The 19,138-nt window shown below is 54.5% G+C and overlaps 1 protein-coding gene across 7 annotated transcripts in view; it reads left to right on the top strand.

Moving 5' to 3' along the window:
• GAS7 (growth arrest specific 7) overlaps positions 1–19,138 on the top strand; it is a 317,655-nt gene that overhangs the window by 267,476 nt on the left and 31,041 nt on the right. For all 7 annotated transcript variants that reach the window (XM_006156410.2, XM_027774916.1, XM_006156411.2 and 4 more), the window contains 3 exons: positions 1,614–1,667; positions 11,094–11,183; positions 16,513–16,628. In XM_006156410.2, the coding sequence (XP_006156472.1) occupies positions 1,614–1,667; positions 11,094–11,183; positions 16,513–16,628 (260 nt within the window). The remainder of the gene's footprint in view (positions 1–1,613; positions 1,668–11,093; positions 11,184–16,512; positions 16,629–19,138) is intronic.

The following is a 19,138-nucleotide window of genomic DNA, read 5'->3' as shown; positions in this document are numbered from 1 at the left end:
GAGTCTGCACCAGAGAGGCTGGGAGGTCATGGGTGGGGCTCTTTTTCAGGCTGTTTTGGGCAAGGTCCTCAGTTATTCCTGATGCATCCCGAGGCTGAAGGGCCAGTGGTAACAGTCCATTTTACAGATGGCGAGACCGAGACTCCAGCACCTCAGATTCCTTGGCCAGGTCTCAGGAGTGGTCATTTCTTACCTGCGAGATGGATGATCTGTGAGGTTCTTCCCTGCTGGACACTCAGCGTATGGCTGTGGCTTTACTTTCCAGCCAGAGGAGGGCTGCCTTGGAGTCAGGCACTGAGGCCTCCTGCAGGGACTCAGCCCAGCTCCCCATTGGGCTCCACCGATGGGATCCCAGGGCAGGAGCTTGTTCTGCCAGGCAGTCCTGGGTGGTGCTGTGGGTTTCCTGGAGGCTCACCGGAGAGGCCTGTCCATGCAGTTTCTGACCTTTATCTATAAAGTGACAGCCACCTCTTTACCTTCCACCAGGGATAGAGCGAGGCTCTGCTCAAGCCCAGGGTACACCTAGAACGTTCACCCTCCGTGTCTGTGTCCCAGGTCATGGAGGGCTCAGGACATGCACTCAGGGCATCGCGGGTCCTGCTCAGGGGTTCCTAATGGAATTGTCACTACGATGACGAAGACCCAGAACGAACATGCTCTTTAAGGCCTTTATGACGAACGTTTTCAACTAGCAGTCCTTACATTTTTACTTATTTAAGTTTATTTCTTCTGAGAAAGAGAGAAAGAGAAAGACAAACACCCTCACCAGGGTTCCGACACCACAGCTCCCTCCTGGCTTGAGCCAGCCCCAGCTCAGGAGCTCTCAAGGAGGTCTCCATGTACGACCCCAGAACCTTCCCTTCCCCCAGGGCCAGCCTCGCCTATCATCGCCTTTCATCGCCGCACACCATCCGGCCCCTTCTTGGGGTTCTCTACCAGAGCAGTCCTGGGACGTGGGCAAGCTGCTGAGGACCTGTGGGCACTGGTTTCCTGGCTGGCAACAGGGGAGGCATCACAAGGCCCCTGACGGCTGAGTGGAGCCTGGCCTGGCTGAGCGGTTCTCCTGGCTCAGCGGGTTGGGAGAGTGGCACGTCGCCGAGGTGACAGCAGCGCCCTAGTGTACGCCCCGTGTATTTAGGGTTTGGTGTTTGGGACCTGGGTTTCCTACTCAGATGTCCTGTGCTGAGCCTAGTGCCAGGAGGTGGTGGCCTGCCATCTGCCTTAACTCTCTGCTCCCCGCTGGGTTCTGGATCAGGCGGCGAGCAGCCTGGGACCCGTTTGCCAGCAGAGGGCGGTGGAGGGGTTAACTCCCCAGATCACAGGCTGAGAGCAGAGGAGGGGAGACCTGGTTTGGAGCAATTTTCTCAGAGCCTGTGCAGAAGGCTTCCTCCAGCTCGCCGTCAGCCCGAGAGCTGGGCATGGGAGCCGTGTGGGGCCTCCTGCCTGCTGTGCCCCGAGTATGGTGACTTAGGAGTGGACGCAGCCTGAGCGTCCCAGAACTTCCCCAGCTCGGGGCTTTTAACCAGTCCCTCCACCCCCAGGCAGCCTGAATGGGGAGAAAAACGTCCAGCATGGAGACCAGCTTTGACGATGTCTCTTGCCTCTCTCCCCAGAACCTGGGATCCTCGTCACCAGGCAAAAAGCAGAGCAAGGAAAACACCATCACAGTAAGTGGCTGACGCGGGGCGCTCCCAGTTGGGGTGGAGAGCTGGGGCCTTCGGCTGGGCAGTTGCCATGGCGATGTGGACCGCCAAGCAGAAGCGATGCCCAGCCTGGAAACGGGGAAGTTCCGAAGCTGGATTTAGCCCAAGTTCCCACCCTCCCCTCGGCTGCTGGTCTCTCGTCTCCTTCTCTCCCAGTGAGGGAGCAGAAGCGAGGCGGCGGGATGATGCAGAAGCCATCTTCGCAGGGCGGGCAGGAGAAGGTACTCCCACGGGAGCGGGTAGAAGGGGGTGGACCGTGCGCTGTGTGAGTGTGTGACATGCAAATTACAGCCACGGCAGGGTGGCTTTTGTGCAGGGGAACTTCTGGGAGATGTCGAAGTTGAAAGCCAGAGAGAGCTTCCTAAGAATAGAGTTCCTGGGAGTTCCTGATGGGAAGCAGGCAGCTTCTGCCCAGAGCGGCCAGCCCGCCTCCAAGGCTCTTCCAAAAGCCCGCCAAGTGCCCATGCGGAGGCTGAGGGGAGCCCCGGCCTCCCGCCCCCAGTCTATCCCTACCTCGACCTCGGCCTCGTGCTCAGAGAAGAGGTGGGAGCTGGACATCAGTGCTCCCTCCAAGTGGGGAAGTGGGCAAGCAGCCCCAAACTGGGAGACGGGATGAAAGCATGGCCCTAGCTTTGCAACTGTGGTTCCAGTACACGGGCGCCGGGAACGGAGAAGGGTTCTCCCAGTTCCATGTGGCAGGGTTCTGAGCCGTCCTGACCACCCCCACAGAGAGAAAGCTGAGAGGGCTGCATTCCCCTGGCTCAGCCAGGCTGGGCGTCCTGGAGGAGGAAGGGGGTCAGGCAAATAATGCCACAGTCTTGATGACTGCCACTCCCGTGTGCACTGAGTAGGCATCGCAGCGTCCCATGGAAGGCAGAGCAGTGGAACCAATGTAGTAAGCCGATTGCGACCCGGACTCTGGAGCCAGAGTGTCTGATACACTGACTCCTAGCTGGGCCCCTCTGGGGTGAGTTTCTCAATGCCTTTGGGTCTCAGTATCTCGTGGTGGGTGTCTCTGCCATAGGGACGGAGTAAGGACTACTGAGGTCCACGCATGTGCAGCACTCAGGCCAGAGCCCGGCACATGGTACATCCAGGCCACACGTGTTAGCATCACCTGCTTACAGACGAGGAAGCCGAGGGGCAGAGTGGTACCTTGCCAGAGGTTGCCCAGACAGGCTGCATCAGGATTCGAACCTATGCTCTTAGAGCTTCAGCTAAATCCAGGCGCTCCTGCTGGAGCTGGCGTGGCTCAGGCCATCAGCTCCTCACAACCTCCTGGTGCCAGGGGGCTTTGCTCCCAAGGGCTGGGCACAGCTCGGCCTGCTTAGACCTTGCTGTTCATGGTGGAGCTGATGGAGCTCAGGCACAGGCTTCTGGGGGGCACAGTCCCCACCTCTGGGCTGGCACAAATACCCCAGAGTGCTGGGGCAAAGCAGGAGCCCCCCAAAAGTTTCCTGACATAGGAGAAAAGGAGGGGAGGCATGGGAGCAGGAGGGACATACTGGAATTCCAGGGAAAAAACAAACAGGAGAAATGCAAAGTACAACTCAGAGTCGTGCTGCCAAAGTTGCCTTAAAGGCCTGCAGTGCGGGGCCAGCCGGGGGTATGGTAGTTAAGACAACCGGATCCCACATCACCGACTGTGGTTCGAGTCCCCAACCCAGTGGCTTAAAAAAAAAAAGGGCCGCATGTGTGTACATGCCCAAAATCCCAAAAGGAGAAGGGAGAAGGGAGTGCCAGTGTGGCCTTGCCCCCAGGGAGTGATTTCTCACTTTCTCATTTTCTCTCTCTCTGGTGAGTGCATGCCCTATAGCAAATTAAAACAAACAAAAACAAAAAGTTTATAGTGAGGATGCCCAGGCCACATGGTGAAGGGGCTGCTGGGCCCCTCTTAGCCAGGGCATCAGGGTCTGTGAGGTGACTGAGCCTAGCCCTGGTTCTGTGCAAGGCCGTCTCTCTCAGCAGCTTCCCTGCCCCTCCCCCGGCCACATGCGTGTTTTTCAGGAGGTGGCCTGCAAAGTGCAGTCAGTGTCTAGAGCTTCCGGGACCCCTGTTTCGAATGCACATTCCTGGACGGAACCCCAGACCTATACTGGGTCTCCTGGGGACCAAGCTGGAAAATCTGCATTTTAGCCAATACCCGCAAAGGTTGTTTTGTGAGAGGTTTTTGCTATAGGGCATGTGCGCTCGCCAGAAAAACAGAGAGAGAGAGACAGAAAGTGAGAAATCACCCCCCGGGGGGATGGCCACGCCACAATCCCTTCTCCTCCATTCTCCTCTTAGGATCTTGGGCATGCACACACACGCGCCCCGTGTGAATTTAAGCCACCGGGTCCAAGACTCAAACCATGGTCGACTACATGGGAGTCCAGCGGCATAGCCATTATGCTAACTGCTGGTCCCACCCCCAAAGGTTTCAAATAAATACTTACACCTTGGAGAGTTTTTCTCGGGAAATTGAGCAAGGGAGGGACTGGCCAAAGGTGAGGACAGGGCAAGGGTAAGAGCCATGGCCCAGGAGTTAGACACTGGTGCCAGACCCTGCTCTGCCTCTTTTTTTTCTTAAAGGTTTTTGCCATAGGACGTAGGCAGAGAGAGACAGAGAGAGAGAGACAGAGAGAGAGAGAGAGGAAAAGTGAGAACCATCCCCCAGGGGGAATGACCATGCTGCAGTCTCTTCTCTGTTCTCCTCTCTGGATCTTGGGCACACACGCACACATGCCTGGTATGATTTTCAAGCTAATGGGTGTGGGACTTGAACAGGCTGTCAGCCATATAGGAGTCCACTGCCTTCACCACCAAGCCACTGCTGGCCCCTGCTCTGCCTCTTTTTAGCTGCATGATAGAGGGCTAGGGGTTAGCCACTCTGGGCCTCAGTTTCCTCATCTGAGCAAGTGAGGGCCAGAGCCCAGGCCACTTCCCAGGGCAGCCCCTGGCCCTGCAATTCTCAGGCAGGTGGGCTTCCCAGCAGCTGGCAGGATGAAGATTTCCTTGTGCTCCTCTTTCTCTCTGGGCTCAGATCCTCTGAGCTCAGGTTTCCCTTCAGAGGGAGGGGCTCGCCCTGCTCCAGGAAGGGGCGAGGGGAGGGTGGGACAGGAGCTTCGCTGCCTGGCGTGTTGGGAGGAAGTGAGCTACCTTCTGTGCTGTCTGATCCCACCTGGCCTGAGAGCAAAGGGTGGTGAGTGCAGGGCCGAGGAACAAGGCCGAGCTTGATTCTGAGGTCCCCGCCTCCCCTCCCGTGGCCTGGAGCTAGTTCGGAAGGGGCAGACATGTGAACTACTGACAGCAGCGGGCGGGGGCTCACAGCCTGGCCCGGGCTCGTCCCTGCTGCCACCTGTGCTGGGCTGGCAGGTGGAGTGGGCTGTTTGATTGGAGTGACGGGCGCTGGCGGCCGCTCACAGCCCTGGGCCCGAGCACGAAATCACATGGTCACGCTCTCTCCTGGAAAGAGGACGGTGGGGACTCCCTGGTCCTCGGCCCCCACTTCCCAACACATGCTGTGTGAAGTCCCGAAACCCTGGGAGGAGCAGACTGACTGGAGATGAGCCATGGGGTCATTTCTTCTGTGCCTCCCTCTCCCACCCGCGTCCAGGTCAGCCTCCCTGCAGGGGAAAATCCAGGACTCTGGCTGGTTGGTCGTCAACCCCTTTCCTTTCTTGCGGCCTGCAGGCCAGCTGGACGGCGGGCACGGAGGCCCTGGCCTCTGCCCCAGCACGGCCTCCGTGTTCAGCACATGCATTTGGTGCTGTTCACAAAGTGGCAAGGGGCTACCCCGGAGAGACCCTCTAGAGTGTTCTAGGGGCAGCCCTGTGGCTGGCCGCCCCTGGGCAGAATGGCCTGGCAGGAGCCTCAGCTGCTCAGCGGCAACCCACAGGTGAGGTGGGGGCGTTACTCCACGTTCCACGTTCCACGTTCCGAGGGTTGGCGGGATCAGAGCACAGATGCAGTGGGCTGAGGCTGGGGCTCTCAGGGCAGGGGCAGGGGCTGTTGGAACTACCCTACCTGGTACACATCAGCTCCCTGCTGAGCCCTGCTTCCTACCTGAGCCCCTGCTATGGGTGGGGCCTTGGCATATTTGTGTCTCCGTGAGTTTTAAAGACAGCGGTGTGACAGAAGTGAAGAGCTTAGACTCTGGAGCTGGATTGCTTGGGCTTAGACCCTGGCTCCAACATTACACACAAGCTGTGTGATCTCGCACAGGTTAATTACCCTCTCTGTCCTCAGCTTCCTCACCTGTAAAACGGGGTCAACAATAGCACCATTGCAAGTGGCTGTGCAGATCAGACGCCTTATCCTGTGCAAGGCACTTAGGGCACATCCGACACGTTGTGAGCTGCTGTCGAGTAGAATCTGGTGCCTTACACTGTCCTCCATATTGGCAGGCCAGGCAGTGGAACTGAGGTCTTTGCTGTGCCCAAATAACCTCGGAGGAGGACCAGTCCCTCCTAGAGCTGCTGGATCGTGGTATTGGCCACCTGGAAAATGTCACCCAGGAGGGGACAGGAAGTCACTTATGGAGAAAGTCTTGTCCCACCTTCTCATCCCTCCTTGGACTTCAGAGCCTTGCTGGGTTGGAGCCACGTGGTCCTCCCAGACCTCCTGATCTGGGGCACAGGAGGCTTGACTTTGAGGCCTGCAGGTGGCACCGGGCAGGGCAGGGGAGAGCAGTGGCCCAGGACTTAGGCGTCGCGCCAGACCCTGCTCTGCCTTTTTTTAGCTGCATGATGGTGGGCCAGGACTTAGCTGCTCCGTGCTTCAGTTTCCTGGTCTGTGCATGAGTTTCCACCAGGCTGCCACAGATAAGCATTTGAGCTCTGATGGCTTGTGGACTTCAGCACATCGCACAGTTGCCACCATCTGCCTCTCCTGCCACCACCTCCCTCTCTCTGGAGCCACTGCTCTTCCCCCGTTCCTCATCCCAGTGGACGGAAGTGCTGCCCTTCACCCAGGCCAGCAACTCAGGGCTGTCAGCCTCAGCATGAATGACGTGCTGGGCAAGGTGGCTTTGTCAAGGGGCTGCCCTGTCCATGACAGGTGCCAATCAGCGTCCCTGGGTTTTAGCCACCAGATGCCAGTCGGACTCCCCCCACCTCCACCCACTTATGACAACCAGTTGTGACACCATGGGGTGGAGGGTGGGCATAGAATCGCGCTTGGATATGAGTCACTGAAACAACCTCACGGTGCCATTAAGTCCGCCTGGAGAATACCCAGCAGATGGTGTAATGGCTACGTCGCTGGACTCCCACATAGTCGGCTGCAGTTTGAGTCTGGGACTCTGCGGCTTAAACTCACTCCGGGCGCGTGTGCGTGCGTGCCCAAGACTCTGAGAGAAGAATAGAAGAGAAAGGATTGTGGTGTGGCCATCCACCTTGAGGGGTGATTTCTCACTGTCTACCTCTGTCTCTCCAGTGAGTACATGTGTCCTATAGCAAAAATCTCTCTCAAAAAATAAATAAATAAACCAGGTTCTACTTACCCCTCATCACTAAGCTGTTCTGAGCTACCATCCCAGCTCCCCCAAGCCACCACCCCAGCTTCCCCAGGTCACCGCCAAGCTCTCCCAGTGACAACAGTCGTGTTCTCCTAATGTGTCCTCCAAACTGCACCTGGAAATGCTCACCGTGGGGACAGTCCGACCACTGCACTCTACCAGACGCTTCTGTGGCTCCCACCGCCCTCAGGACAGACAGCGGCAAGGCCACTCGGCTCAGCTGGTGCCCTCCCTGGCTCAGCCGTAGCGGAGCTGAGCAACAGGCCCATGGCTGCAGTGTGTGCTCAACCAGGCCCTCTTCTCCCTGCAGTTCCCCTCACCTTCCCACCTCTCAGTCTGCCTAGGTCCTCCTCTTACTCATGCCCACTAAGATATCCCCCTGAGTCCCCGGCAGTTCCCAAAGCCTCAGCACCCCTTTGCCCACGCTGGTGGTCAGTTTATCCCAAAGCATCACGGTGAGCTGGCTGTCTATCAGCCACTGAGGGTGGAGCCTGGACCTTAAACTTGTCCGCCATCACGACCTGAGTGCCCACTGTGTGGGTGACAGGAAAACAGCAGGACGATGTCTTTCTCTCCTTGTGGAACAGACTGTCAGCAGGAGAGCTGTTAAAGAAGCCATCAGGGGAAATACCACTACAGACACACGCGTCCAGGTTGCTGGGAGACCTAGCGCAGTTCGAGGCAGCGGCATCAGTCAACATCCGGGGCTGGGAAGTGCAGGGCAGCTGGTGCACCCTCAGCGTCCTGGTGGAGGGCTTGAATGCAGGGTCGGCCCCGTCTGGATTCACATACTGAAACCTCGATGGTCCTCGGTCTCCTCATGTGCAATGAGGCTCGTGTTCCCTGCTCTGGGCTGCTGGGAGGTGAAATGAGGACGCATGAGGAGCTTTTGGCTGATGGCCTGAGTACAAAACCCGCCAATGATACAACCAGCTGCCCCCTACAGACTGGTGGGGTGCAGTTCTCCCCACCCCCACCAGGGGGCGCAGGGTTCTGTGCGGATTCGAGGAAAGGGCTGTGGGCTAGCTGGCAGTCAGAAATCCCTAAACCAGAGCTGACAGGGACAGCGACAGATAGCCTGGGGCCCCTGGTCAGCCCATCTGAGGACTGCTGTCCTCACAGAGTGGTAGAAACACAGGAGGAATGTCCTCACGTCCCCATGCCTCCTGCCCTCCCTCATCTCCTCCCCACCAGCTCACCTTCTTTGGGTGGTTTACTCCTGGGGCGCTGGTGGGACCTCTCACCTTCTAGACCTCTGTCCCATCTAGCCCTCGAAGTAGGCGCCTCTCTGGAAAGCCACGGAGGATCTTAGGAGCAGGGCTCGGTAGCTCGTTCATCCGGGTCTTCCACTGTGGCAGGCATAAGGTCTTCTTGGGATGGGGTGGGGGGGGGCAGTGCCTCTGCTACACGGGTCATGATGCTGGTTCTTAGAGTGCAGTCCCCAACCCAGCACCATCCCAGGCCAGGACACCGGAGTCCAGGGCACCACCCAGGCCTCGTGGATCAGAAACTCTGGGAGTGGGATCCAGTGGTCCGTTCTAACAAACCCTCCAGATGAGCCTGAGGCAGGGGGCAGGACGCAGGGGGAAGAGTGGTGGGATCTGGAGAGAGGGCCGGGGAGGACAGTGGCAGCTGGGTGATGTGCTGAAGTCCACGAGCAACCAGAGCGGAAGTGCTCACCTGCAGTGGCCTGCTATGAACTCATGCCCAGGTGGGGAAACTGAGGCAGAGCGCCTATCACACAACGTGCTGTCATGCAGCTAAAAAGAGGCAGAGCGGGGTCTCACACAGTTCACTACTCTAACCCGTGTCCTGTGCGTATGTGGCCTACAGGCCTCAAAGTCAAGTTCGCTGTGACCTAGTGGTTAAAGGAATCAGTGGTGCAGGTCAGGGCCCGGTTCTGGCGACTGGAACTGGTCAGAGTCCGGTTCTGGCAACTGGAACTGGTCAGGGTCCGGTTCTGGCAACTGGAACTGGTCAGGGCCTGGTTCTGGCAGGTGCATGTGCATGCCCCAAATCTCAACAGGGTGGGGAAATGGAGAAGGGATTGCATGTGGCCATACCCCATACGGGGTGCTTTCTCCTCCCTCTCTCCCACTCTCCCACTCTGTGTCTCTCTCTGGCAAGCATAGGCACTCTCAGAGAGAGAGAGAGAGTGTGTCCGGTCCTGCGCCCATGGAGGAAACTAACAAGCAGCCTCACAGGAGAGGGGGATCTGAGGCTCGAAGCCATACTAGTGGAGCAGTGGGGAGGCCGGGAAGCACCACAAGCATGCTTGGGAGAAAAGCCTACGACAACCCGGAGCGTTCAGCACTGTGGTCTCCTCGGTTAGGACCAGCCCTGAGTATGTGCCCGGATCGCAGTTTTAGGCTGCATTTGTCCAAATAACGCAGAAGACGAGGTCATACTTATGAGGTCACCTGTCATGCCAGGCCCTCACCCTCACAGTCCCTCCCTTGGAATCAAGTCATGTTATCTGCTTCTAGTACTCTTCACTGGCTTTCGTGCGTACTGCTTAATGGACGGAGTTTCGGTTGTGCAGGATGAAAACGCTGAGGCAGGTGGTGGTGATACATGACACTTCGAGCATACTTAATGCCACGGAACGGTGCCCTCGGAAATGGTGCAGAAACCAGTAGATGGCATAATGGTTATGTTGCTGGACTCCTACATAGTTGACCACGGTTCAAGTCCCAGACTTAGCTGCTTAAAATTCATGCCAGGCACATGTGTGTGTATGCCCAAGATCCCGAGAGGAGAATGAAGGATTACCGTGTGACCAGCTTCCCTGGGGGATGATTTCTCACTTTCTGTCTCTCTCTGTCTCTCCATCGAGTGCATGTGTCCCATTACAAAAATCTCTCTTAAAAAATAAATGTGCATATACCCTCATCTTTTTTTTAAATCAAATAGTTATGTACTATAGCTATTCTTTGACTTTTCCTTTTTTAAATAAAATGTAAGGTTTTTCCTATAGGGCATGTGCACTTGCTGCAGAGAGAGAGAGAGAGAGAGAGAGGGAAAGTGAGAAATCCCCCCCAGGGGGGAATGGCCATACTGCAATCGACTGCCCTCCGTTATCCTCTTGCGATGGTGTGCATGCATGCACACACACGGCATGTGTGCCACTGGATCTGAGACTTGAACTACAGTCGGCCACGTGGGAGTCTAGCACCTTAACCACCATGCCACCTGCTGGTCCCTCACTTTGCCTTTTTTGCCGCTTTCACTTAACAGTATATCCTGGTACACGCTGTGTATGCATAAGAACTTCTCAGCGCATCCTCTGCTGCTGACACCACTTCCATAGGTGTCTGTGCTCACGCCTCCTTTAGCCATTTCTCTGCCGACGGACACGGAGCTGTGGTTCAGCCTTCTGCTACTCAGACAGGCTGCTGTGAATACGCATGTGCGTCGCCACTGCACACGTATGCAAATGTGCCTGCAGGGGAGACTCTCAGAAGGATCTAGATGCTTGTGATGGTCTCTGCCGCTGAATGGTGACCTTGGGCAAATACTTGGGCTCCTTGGGCCCTACCCCTCCTGTCTCAATCCTGAGGCCATTGGATCCAGGATCTGTAGAGAGCCCCAGCTTTGGTAATTCTGCGGTTCCCGAACTTTCGCACCTTGTTTAATGGGCAGCATTTCAGATGTGCAAAGTACAACAAGCTCTGTGGGGGGCGGGGTAATGGAGGTCCTTCATGGCACAGGGGTCCTGGGAGGCTCCAGCGGCCAGCACTTCAAATAAGGGGCGAGGGGCACTAGACCCTGCCCAGGGAAAGTGTCTGGTGAGCTGGCCCTGAAGGGAGGCCTCCGTGCTCTCTGTGCAGAGCGGGCCTTCCCACGTCTCCTCCTGCAGCGGGGTGATCGTCTCATTCCTCTGTGCCCTACAGATAAACTGCGTGACCTTCCCTCACCCAGACACAATGCCTGAACAGCAGCTGCTCAAGCCAACCGAGTGGAGCTACTGTGACTACTTCTGGGTAAGCAGAGCCACCGAGTCCCACCCTGGTGTCCCCGATGGACAGCAGAGAGCACCTGGGAGGGAAGAGGGCATCTTGAGCTCAAAGCTGAGGGGTCTGTCCTGTTGAAGCCTACAAGGCTGATGGTGGATTCAGCATCTGAGGCAAGAACTTAGATCCTCTTGGAGTCCAGATCAATCCACCCATCTCAGGGAGTCAGTTGGGTTTTGGTTCACAACCAGAATGCAGGTGAGTGGGCGGGTCATGGCCTTTGATGCTCAGTGAAGGCAGGAGACAAGAATCAGTTTCAATAAGAGACTTTGGGCCCCAGACCTACTCTGCCATCGATGTGGTGGCCCTGGATGAGCATTTCAGTCCTTGGGCCTCACTGTTCCTGTTAAAATCGTGAGGCAGTTAGATGCAAGGATCCATAGGGAGCTCCTGCTTTAATAGTTCTGTGTCCCAGAACTTTTATTTTAAAGAATTATTTATTTAATTTTATTTATTCATTTATTTAAATTTGACCGGAGAGAAAAAGAGAGAAAGTGAGAAAGCAAGCCGCTAGGTCTGGGACTTGAACCATGGTTGGCCATGTGGGAGTCCAGTGTCCTTAACCACCATGCCACCTGTTGGTTCCCGTGTTCCAGAACTTTTGCATGTTGTTCAATGGACAGAATTTTGGTTTTGCAAGATAACGAACATTCTGTGGTGGATATACTTAATGCTACTGAACTGACCGCTTAAAAAATGGTAAAAATGGTAAATCTTACAGTATGTGTGTCTCGCCATAACTAAAGCAGTTAGGAGAGCCAGATCCCTCATGGCCAGCTGCAGCTCCAGCCCAGAACCGTGGAAAGCACATGAAGTACACGTATGTGTGTGTCCTCGAATCCCAGCAGGATGGAGAGATGGGGGAGATGGCACCGCAGTGTGACCACACCCCACTAGGCAGTGTCTTCTCCCTGTCTCCTTCTCTGTCTCCCTGTCACTCTCTTCCAAGTACACACATTTTCTAGAAATTAAAAAGTAAATGAATCTAAAAAAATAAAGGCAGCAGTAACTTTCAGAATGTCAGTCCTCTCATTCTGGAATCAGAGAGTGGTTATGCTTGCACAATCTTGTGACTGCATCGAAAACCACCAAACTATACTCTCTTAAAAGAAAGGTAGAGTGAGAGCAGCCGGCGGCATGATGGTTACATCGCTGGACTCCCACGTGGCCGATCACAGTTCGAGTCCTGGACCCAGCAGCTTGAAACTCATGCTGGGCATGTGTGTGCATGTGCCCAAGATCCCGAGAGAAGGAAGGAGGAGAAGGGATAATGGCATGGCCATCCCCTATGGGGTGACTCCTCGCTTTCTGTCCCTGTGTCTCTCTGGCAAGCACACATTCCCTATAGCAAAACTCTCTCAAAATAAATAAATAAATAAAAACTTGTTTCCCCATGGTGCAAAATGGATTATCTGCCTTTTCTTAGATGTGATGAGTACTAGATTAAAGTGCTTTTCCTTCCTACCAAACCTTCACCCTTTAGGAGACATCCAAAGATTCCCGTTACACCAGGAGAGACAATTATTTTCTTTCTTTCTTTTTTTTTTTTTAAAGAATTATTTATTATTACTTTTTCCAATGTGCTGTATGGCACATGTGCTCACCAGAGAGAGACAGAGAGAAGGGAAGTGAGAAAGCAAGCTGCCAGGTCTGGGACTTGAACTGCGGTTGGCCATGTGGGAGTCCAGCATGTTAATGACCATGCCACCTGCTGGCCCCGGAGTGACACTTCTTCCTGTTCCAGGATGGAGACCTGTGCAGAAGGAGCGAAGCATTAAAGATAAGGCTTAGGCTGAGAAGGTGACAGACCTGGGGAGGTGAGCTGAGGTGGGTGGAGCAGGGAGCAGAGTACACAGGACGTTGTAGGCCCCAGTAAATGTGCTAGGTTTTATTCTGTTTGCAGTTAGAGACACTGGGAGGATTTTCAGTAGAAATACTAAGGAACTAGGACAAGCAAATGACATAATGGTTACGTCATTGGACTCCCATGTACTCGACCATGGTTTGAGTCCTGGACCCAGTGGCCGGGTGCAGGTGCATGCCAAAACTAGGAGGAGAATGAAAGAGAAGGGATTGAGGTATGGACATCTCCCCTGGTGGGCGGTGATTTCTCATTTTATTTTTTTAATTTTTTTTTTTTGAGAGGTTTTTGCTATAGGGCGCGTGCGCTCACCAGACAGACAGAGAGAGACAGAGAGACAGAAAGCAAGAAGTCACCCCCCACGGGGATGGTCACACTGCAATTCCTTCTCCTCCGTTCTCCTCTCGGGATCTTGGGCACACGCGCCTGGCGTGAGTTTTAAGCCACCGGGTCAGGTACGCGAACCGTGGTCAACTATGTGGGAGTCCAGCGACATAGCCATTATGCTAACTGCTGGTCCCTCCGATTTCTCACTTTCTGTCTCTCTGTCTCTCCAGCAAGTGCACGTGCCCTATAGCAAAAATCTCTCAAAAAAATAAAGTGTGAGTTTATTTGTGTGCAAGGAAATTTGAAATCTATGCATCGTTTTTTCACAATTTGCATTTTCCATTAACTCTCTGAAGACCCCGCATATGACGTGGTCTGATTTATATGCATTGTGCAAGCTGAGAGGTGAGTGAAGACCAGCAAGGTTGGCGGCAACAGCAGAGAAGGAGGGTTGTTGCTGGCATTGGAAACATGAGCCCTAATGAGAGGGCATTTAAGGGAGAGTGGGTCAAGCCAAGAACTGGGCACCCCGGGAGCTGGACGTCAGTGAGAGAGGGATTCTGGGGGTCTCAGGAAGCTGGAGGAAGCCCGCAGTCCTGCCTGCTGTTGGGAGCAGCCGGGAGAGCACCGCGTGTGAGTTCTCTTCATCCTCCTCTGAGCTCAAGCTCTCTGGGGCCTCTGGCACTAACCCAGGGTTTTTGTCTCCCTCATCATCAAGGTCTCTCCGCTAACAGACTTTTCTCTGTGCTTTAATGGTGTCCTGAAAGCCCATTCCCTCTGGCTGCTTTTCCAGCCCAGAAGGGAGGCAGATTTGGACCCAGTATTTTGGATAATTTTTATTTTACTCGTTCAACAAGATGTAGCATCCATCGAGTGACATGCCCAAATCCTCCATGTACAGGAGAAACCTTTAGACAGCAAGAGCAGCCCCACCTTCTGTGGTGGTGAGCTCCCCGTCATGAGAGGTATGAGCAGTGTGGACACAGGGCCTTGGGTCAGGGTGGCCACGGAATGGATCCTGCATTGGGCAGAACTAAGGGTGCCCGTAATCGCCTCTCTCTGCTTGATGTCGGTGGATGGGGTTCTCCGCAGATGTCAACAACCTCCTTCCCTTCCCTCTTCCGCAATATCTCATCTGGGAGAGATCTTAGCGATGTGGCCCATTCTCTAGAAAGGGGTGAGATAGGGTGCACAGACTCGACCATGTCACCTTGTGGCCGAGCTGAGGCGAGAACCCGGGTCTTTCTGGATATTTGGCCAGTATTCACCCTGAGATGCCTGTGATGTCAAAACCCATTGGAAACTCCTTCCATGAAGCAGCAGAGCCACTGACCCGGGACCGAGGAAAGGCAATGGAAGAGGGCCCTCGAGGGCACGGTGACAGCCAAGGGCCTGGATGGCTCTGGTGCTGATTGTCAGCAGTCACGGCCACGTGGCCAGAGACCTGGATGAATGACGGCAGGGGAAGGTCAGGAAAGGGGTATTCAGATGTGCTTGAGAAAGTTTCGGGAAACAGTCTAATTTTGAAAGCTTCAGAATATTTACTTGCAAAATTAATTGGTCCTCAGTTCCCCTCTCATTGATGTGGTGGTCGTCCCTAGTCCTGGCTCGTGTGTAATAGAAACTAATAATCAAGGTCACTGACGGCGTGCTGCCGGGTCGAGCCCTGTGCTGTACCATCTACGCCTGGCATTTTTCCGAAATGACCATGTGAAGCATGGCTGCCATTATGCCCCTGTGGAAGAAGCGCAGGCCTGGAGTGAACAAAGAAATTGCCCGAGGTGGGGCCAGCAGGTGGTATGGTGGTTAAGGACGCTGGACTCCCACATGACCCACCACGGTTCAAGTCCCAGACCTGGCAGCTTGCTTTATCACCCCCTCCTTAGTTACTCTAAAGTAAGCAAATAAATAAAGTTAAATAAAAATAGTTATTAAAGAAAAGTTTCATCTTAAAAATAAAAAAAGAAAGAAATTGCCCAAGGTCACCTGGTTGGAATTTCAGTCCTTTTGTTTTTTCACTTTAAAAAATTTGCTACAGGGCAAATGTACTCACTGGAGAGAGAGGGAGAGACAGAGAAGAGACAAGAGACAGAAAGTAAGAAAGCACCTGCTCGAGGGATGGCCACCCTGCAGTCCCTTCTCCTTTCTCCCCTTGGGATCTTTGGGCACGCACACACAGGCACCCCGTGTTCTCTGAGCTGCCGCGAGCTGCCGTGTCTGGGGCTCAGTCGCCATCTTGGATCCAGCTGCCTTAATCACCACGCCGCAGTCGGCCCTTTCCTAGGCTGGCTTCCACTCCAGCCCCCGCCAGCCACTCGCATCTTTTCCGTCTGTTTCTCTCCTGCAATCTTCTGTGAAGGTGTGTTAGAGAATGTCCCTGCCAGTCAGTGCAAGAAGCTGGTAGGAGATGGGGTGACTCCAGGTTGGGGCACCTGCCCATGGGTACACCCAGTCAGGCCCAGCCTCTCAGGCCAAGATTCCCAGGGGCCGAGTAGAGACAGCAGCCACCTGGTTGGAAGCCTTAGGCCGATGGGCATCGGAGCCTGGGCCATGGCCACTCGTCCTTTCTCGTTCTCAGGTTGGGAGTGTTAAGGGGATGGACTTGGAGTGAAAGCAGCTGTAAGAATTAAGCCTCAGAGGTACCAGCAGATGGTGTAATGGTTATGTCACTGGACTCCCACGTAGTCAACCACAGTTCTAGTATTGGACCCGGTGGCTTAAACTCACGCCAGGCACATGTGCATATGGGCCTAAGATCCTGAGAGGAGAATGGAGGAGAAGGGATTGTGGTGTGGCCACCCCCCTTGGGGGGCGATTTTTCACTTTCTGTCTCTCTGTCTCTCTCTGTCTCTCTCTGTCTCTCCAATAAACACATGCTCCCTGTAGCAAAAGTATCTCTTAAAAAAAAAAAAAAAAAAAAAAGAGCTAACCCTCAGGAAGCAGCATGGGACTTAGGGCACGAGGGAGAGCTGAGGCTACTCCTGTCCTCTCTCTTGGGCTTGCGTCAGACTTGCAGGTGCATCCAGCCTTTTCTGGGCATACCTTCCCTATACTCCCTACTCCCCAGCCCAGGCCTAGCCATCACCTCTCCTGCTTCTGTTTTCTTTCCAGGCTGATAAGAAGGACCCCCAAGGCAACGGCACCGTGGCTGGGTTTGAACTGCTGCTGCAGAAACAGCTCAAGGGCAAACAAATGCAGAAGGAGATGTCTGAATTCATCCGGGAAAGGTAAAGCCTGGGCTGCTCTCAGCTCCAAGGGAGGCAGTGCAGGGCAAGGTTTACGCCCCCATAGGCTGCTTAGCACCCAGGGGAGTGTGGGGCTGCAGACACAGGCTCCTGGGCCCTGGGACGGAACTGGCCAGCAGATGTGTGGCTTTGGTCTGTATAGCGTTTGCAAAGATTTGAACCAACATTTAAAAAAAAATGGTTAGATTTCATATAAAATCCGACATTCTTTAAGAAAGCAGAAGGGTTTGCAGTCACTGGCTGGACCTAAATAGCAGCTACCTCTGTGGAAGAGGTGAAAGGGGCATGGCCTCCCACTTTGCCACAGTCTTCACCACTGCCCCCCCACCCCCACCCCCCAGATTACTTGGCTTCTCTACTTACCTGTTGGCCCTTACCATACCAAAAAGAAGGATGTTATCTTTTTGATTATCTTTGAGCTGAAACTGTGTCCTTGACCAGGCTATACAGAACTCTCTCCCACCCCATCTCTGTCTTCAGGAATTGTAGCCATGGTGTGTCTAAAGAGCTTGAGAACATAGATGTGCCAGCTATTAACTGCTGGGCAGAAAGAGGGAAAACTACATAGAACGAGGAAAGTTCCTTCTCCATCTTCCTCCTCTTCTCTGTCTCGAGTTCTGAGATCGTTAAGCACACACCTACACACCTGCACCTACCTCCCTGACACACACATCTGTATACACACACACACACACACACACACATAGTCACACATCCTTCCAGCTGCAATTCCAGGGCATACTGAAAATATTTATAGTGAATAGCAATATCTTTTTAAAAATATGTCTTTTCTAATTATAACAACAATTACCAAGTTATAAATGCTTTGGTCGTTTAAAGCATCCCATTTCCTTAGGAGGCCCATTTTCTATTTGTATAATCAAAGCTTCCTTTTATGGCCCGTTAAACTGGCAGGAAGTGGAGAGTTTGCATGGCTCGGGTGCACGGAAACAATAGCATAGAACAGGGAACTCGGAGGGTGGCTGTAAAAGCCAAAGCTTGAACACACTTCTGGTTTATGTTTCTATCGCAATGTTATCTAATGTTATCTTTTTTTTTTTTTTTTAAGATTTTTGTTGTAGGGTGCATGTGCTTACCAGAGAGAAAGGGATGGAGACAGAGATGACAGAGATGGGGAAAGTGAGAAATTACCCCCAGGGGGGATGGCCACACCACAATTCCTTCTCCTCCATTCTCCTGGGATGGCCTGCACGCACATGCACCCAGCGTGACTTTCAAACTACCAGGTCCGGTACTCAAACCACGGTTGGCCATGTGGGAGTCCAGTGCCTTAACCACTGTGCACCTGCTGCCCCCCACAACGTTATCTTAAGCGGGGGTGTTTGCCATTCGGAACACTCTGGTCTTCCCAGAGAAAATGCAGATTCTTGTAACTTTTTTCAGTTCATGTTGGGATCTTGGAGGGACCACCTTCCAGAGCCAGAAAGGGGAGAGCCGAGATGCCAGGGGAGTTGCCTGGCTCGGGGACAGATCCTGGCTCAGAGAGGCTGGGCTGGGGCTGAGGGTGGGGGTAAGGCAGGCCAGTTCTGGAGGTGAGGCTGAGGAGGCAGTCGGTGTATACACCCCTAGGCCCGGGGCCTACGGTTGGCACTGAAGAACCAGGGGAGTGCCATATTAGACCTGCTCTCCAGGGCGGTCTCTCAGCACTCCTCTGGACGTGAGACTAGGGGCCCCTGGGGCCTGGGTGGCTGGAGGTGAGGATGAGAACAGAAGGGGAGCAGGAACAAGTCTGAGAGTCTCAATGATGACTCAGGTTGCTGCCTCCACACGTGGTCAGCGGCCTCGCCCCACTGCCACATCCTCTGGGCACCGCTGCCTGGGCTCGGGAAGCAATGCTGCAGCCCGGCATCTCCACGGCTCCCCAGTCTGCCACATGGTGGGCCAGGGCTCTAAGGGCCTCACCTGCTGGCCAGCTCTGGTCGGCATGAGCAGTTTGTCCATCTCGCACTGCGGCTCAGAGGGATGCTTTAGGGGTGAATGCCACCTCTGACAGCTCACCTGACCCAGGGCTGAAGAGTACAACACGCCCCCTGGAGCACCACCTGGGAAGTGTGTCAAGGCTGCCTGCTGGAAGCCACACCCAGTTCCTCTTCCAGGATGGGACAGAATAGAGCTGCAACTCTGGGGCTGCCTGGTTTCCATGGAAATGCAGCCCCTCTCCCCCGGGCTTGGCAGTTCGAGGCACTGGGGCTGGGAGGCCATAGGGAGTTGTGTGCCTGCTTCTTTCCAAGGGGCCGTCTGGGAAGGTCTAAGCCCAGAGGTCCGGGAGAGGAGGAGAGCGCTGGGCATCCCAAGTGGGCCATCGCAAGTCACAATCCTTCACTGAAGGGCTCCGTGTGTCCAGCCCCGTGCTGGGGGCTGTGCAGATGACAGCTGTGATCCTCACAGCCCGAGGGGCCAGGCGGATGTGCCCCATTTAGCAGGGGACGAGATGAAGATACAGGCAGTTTTGTCTGTTCGTTTATTCAGCA

Source organism: Tupaia chinensis, unplaced genomic scaffold (genome assembly GCF_000334495.1).
Source record: "Tupaia chinensis unplaced genomic scaffold, TupChi_1.0 Scaffold000493_1, whole genome shotgun sequence".
Taxonomy (NCBI): Eukaryota; Metazoa; Chordata; class Mammalia; order Scandentia; family Tupaiidae; genus Tupaia; species Tupaia belangeri.
The sequence above is the reverse complement of the archived record's forward strand: the minus strand, read 5'-3'. Positions and strand labels throughout refer to the sequence as shown.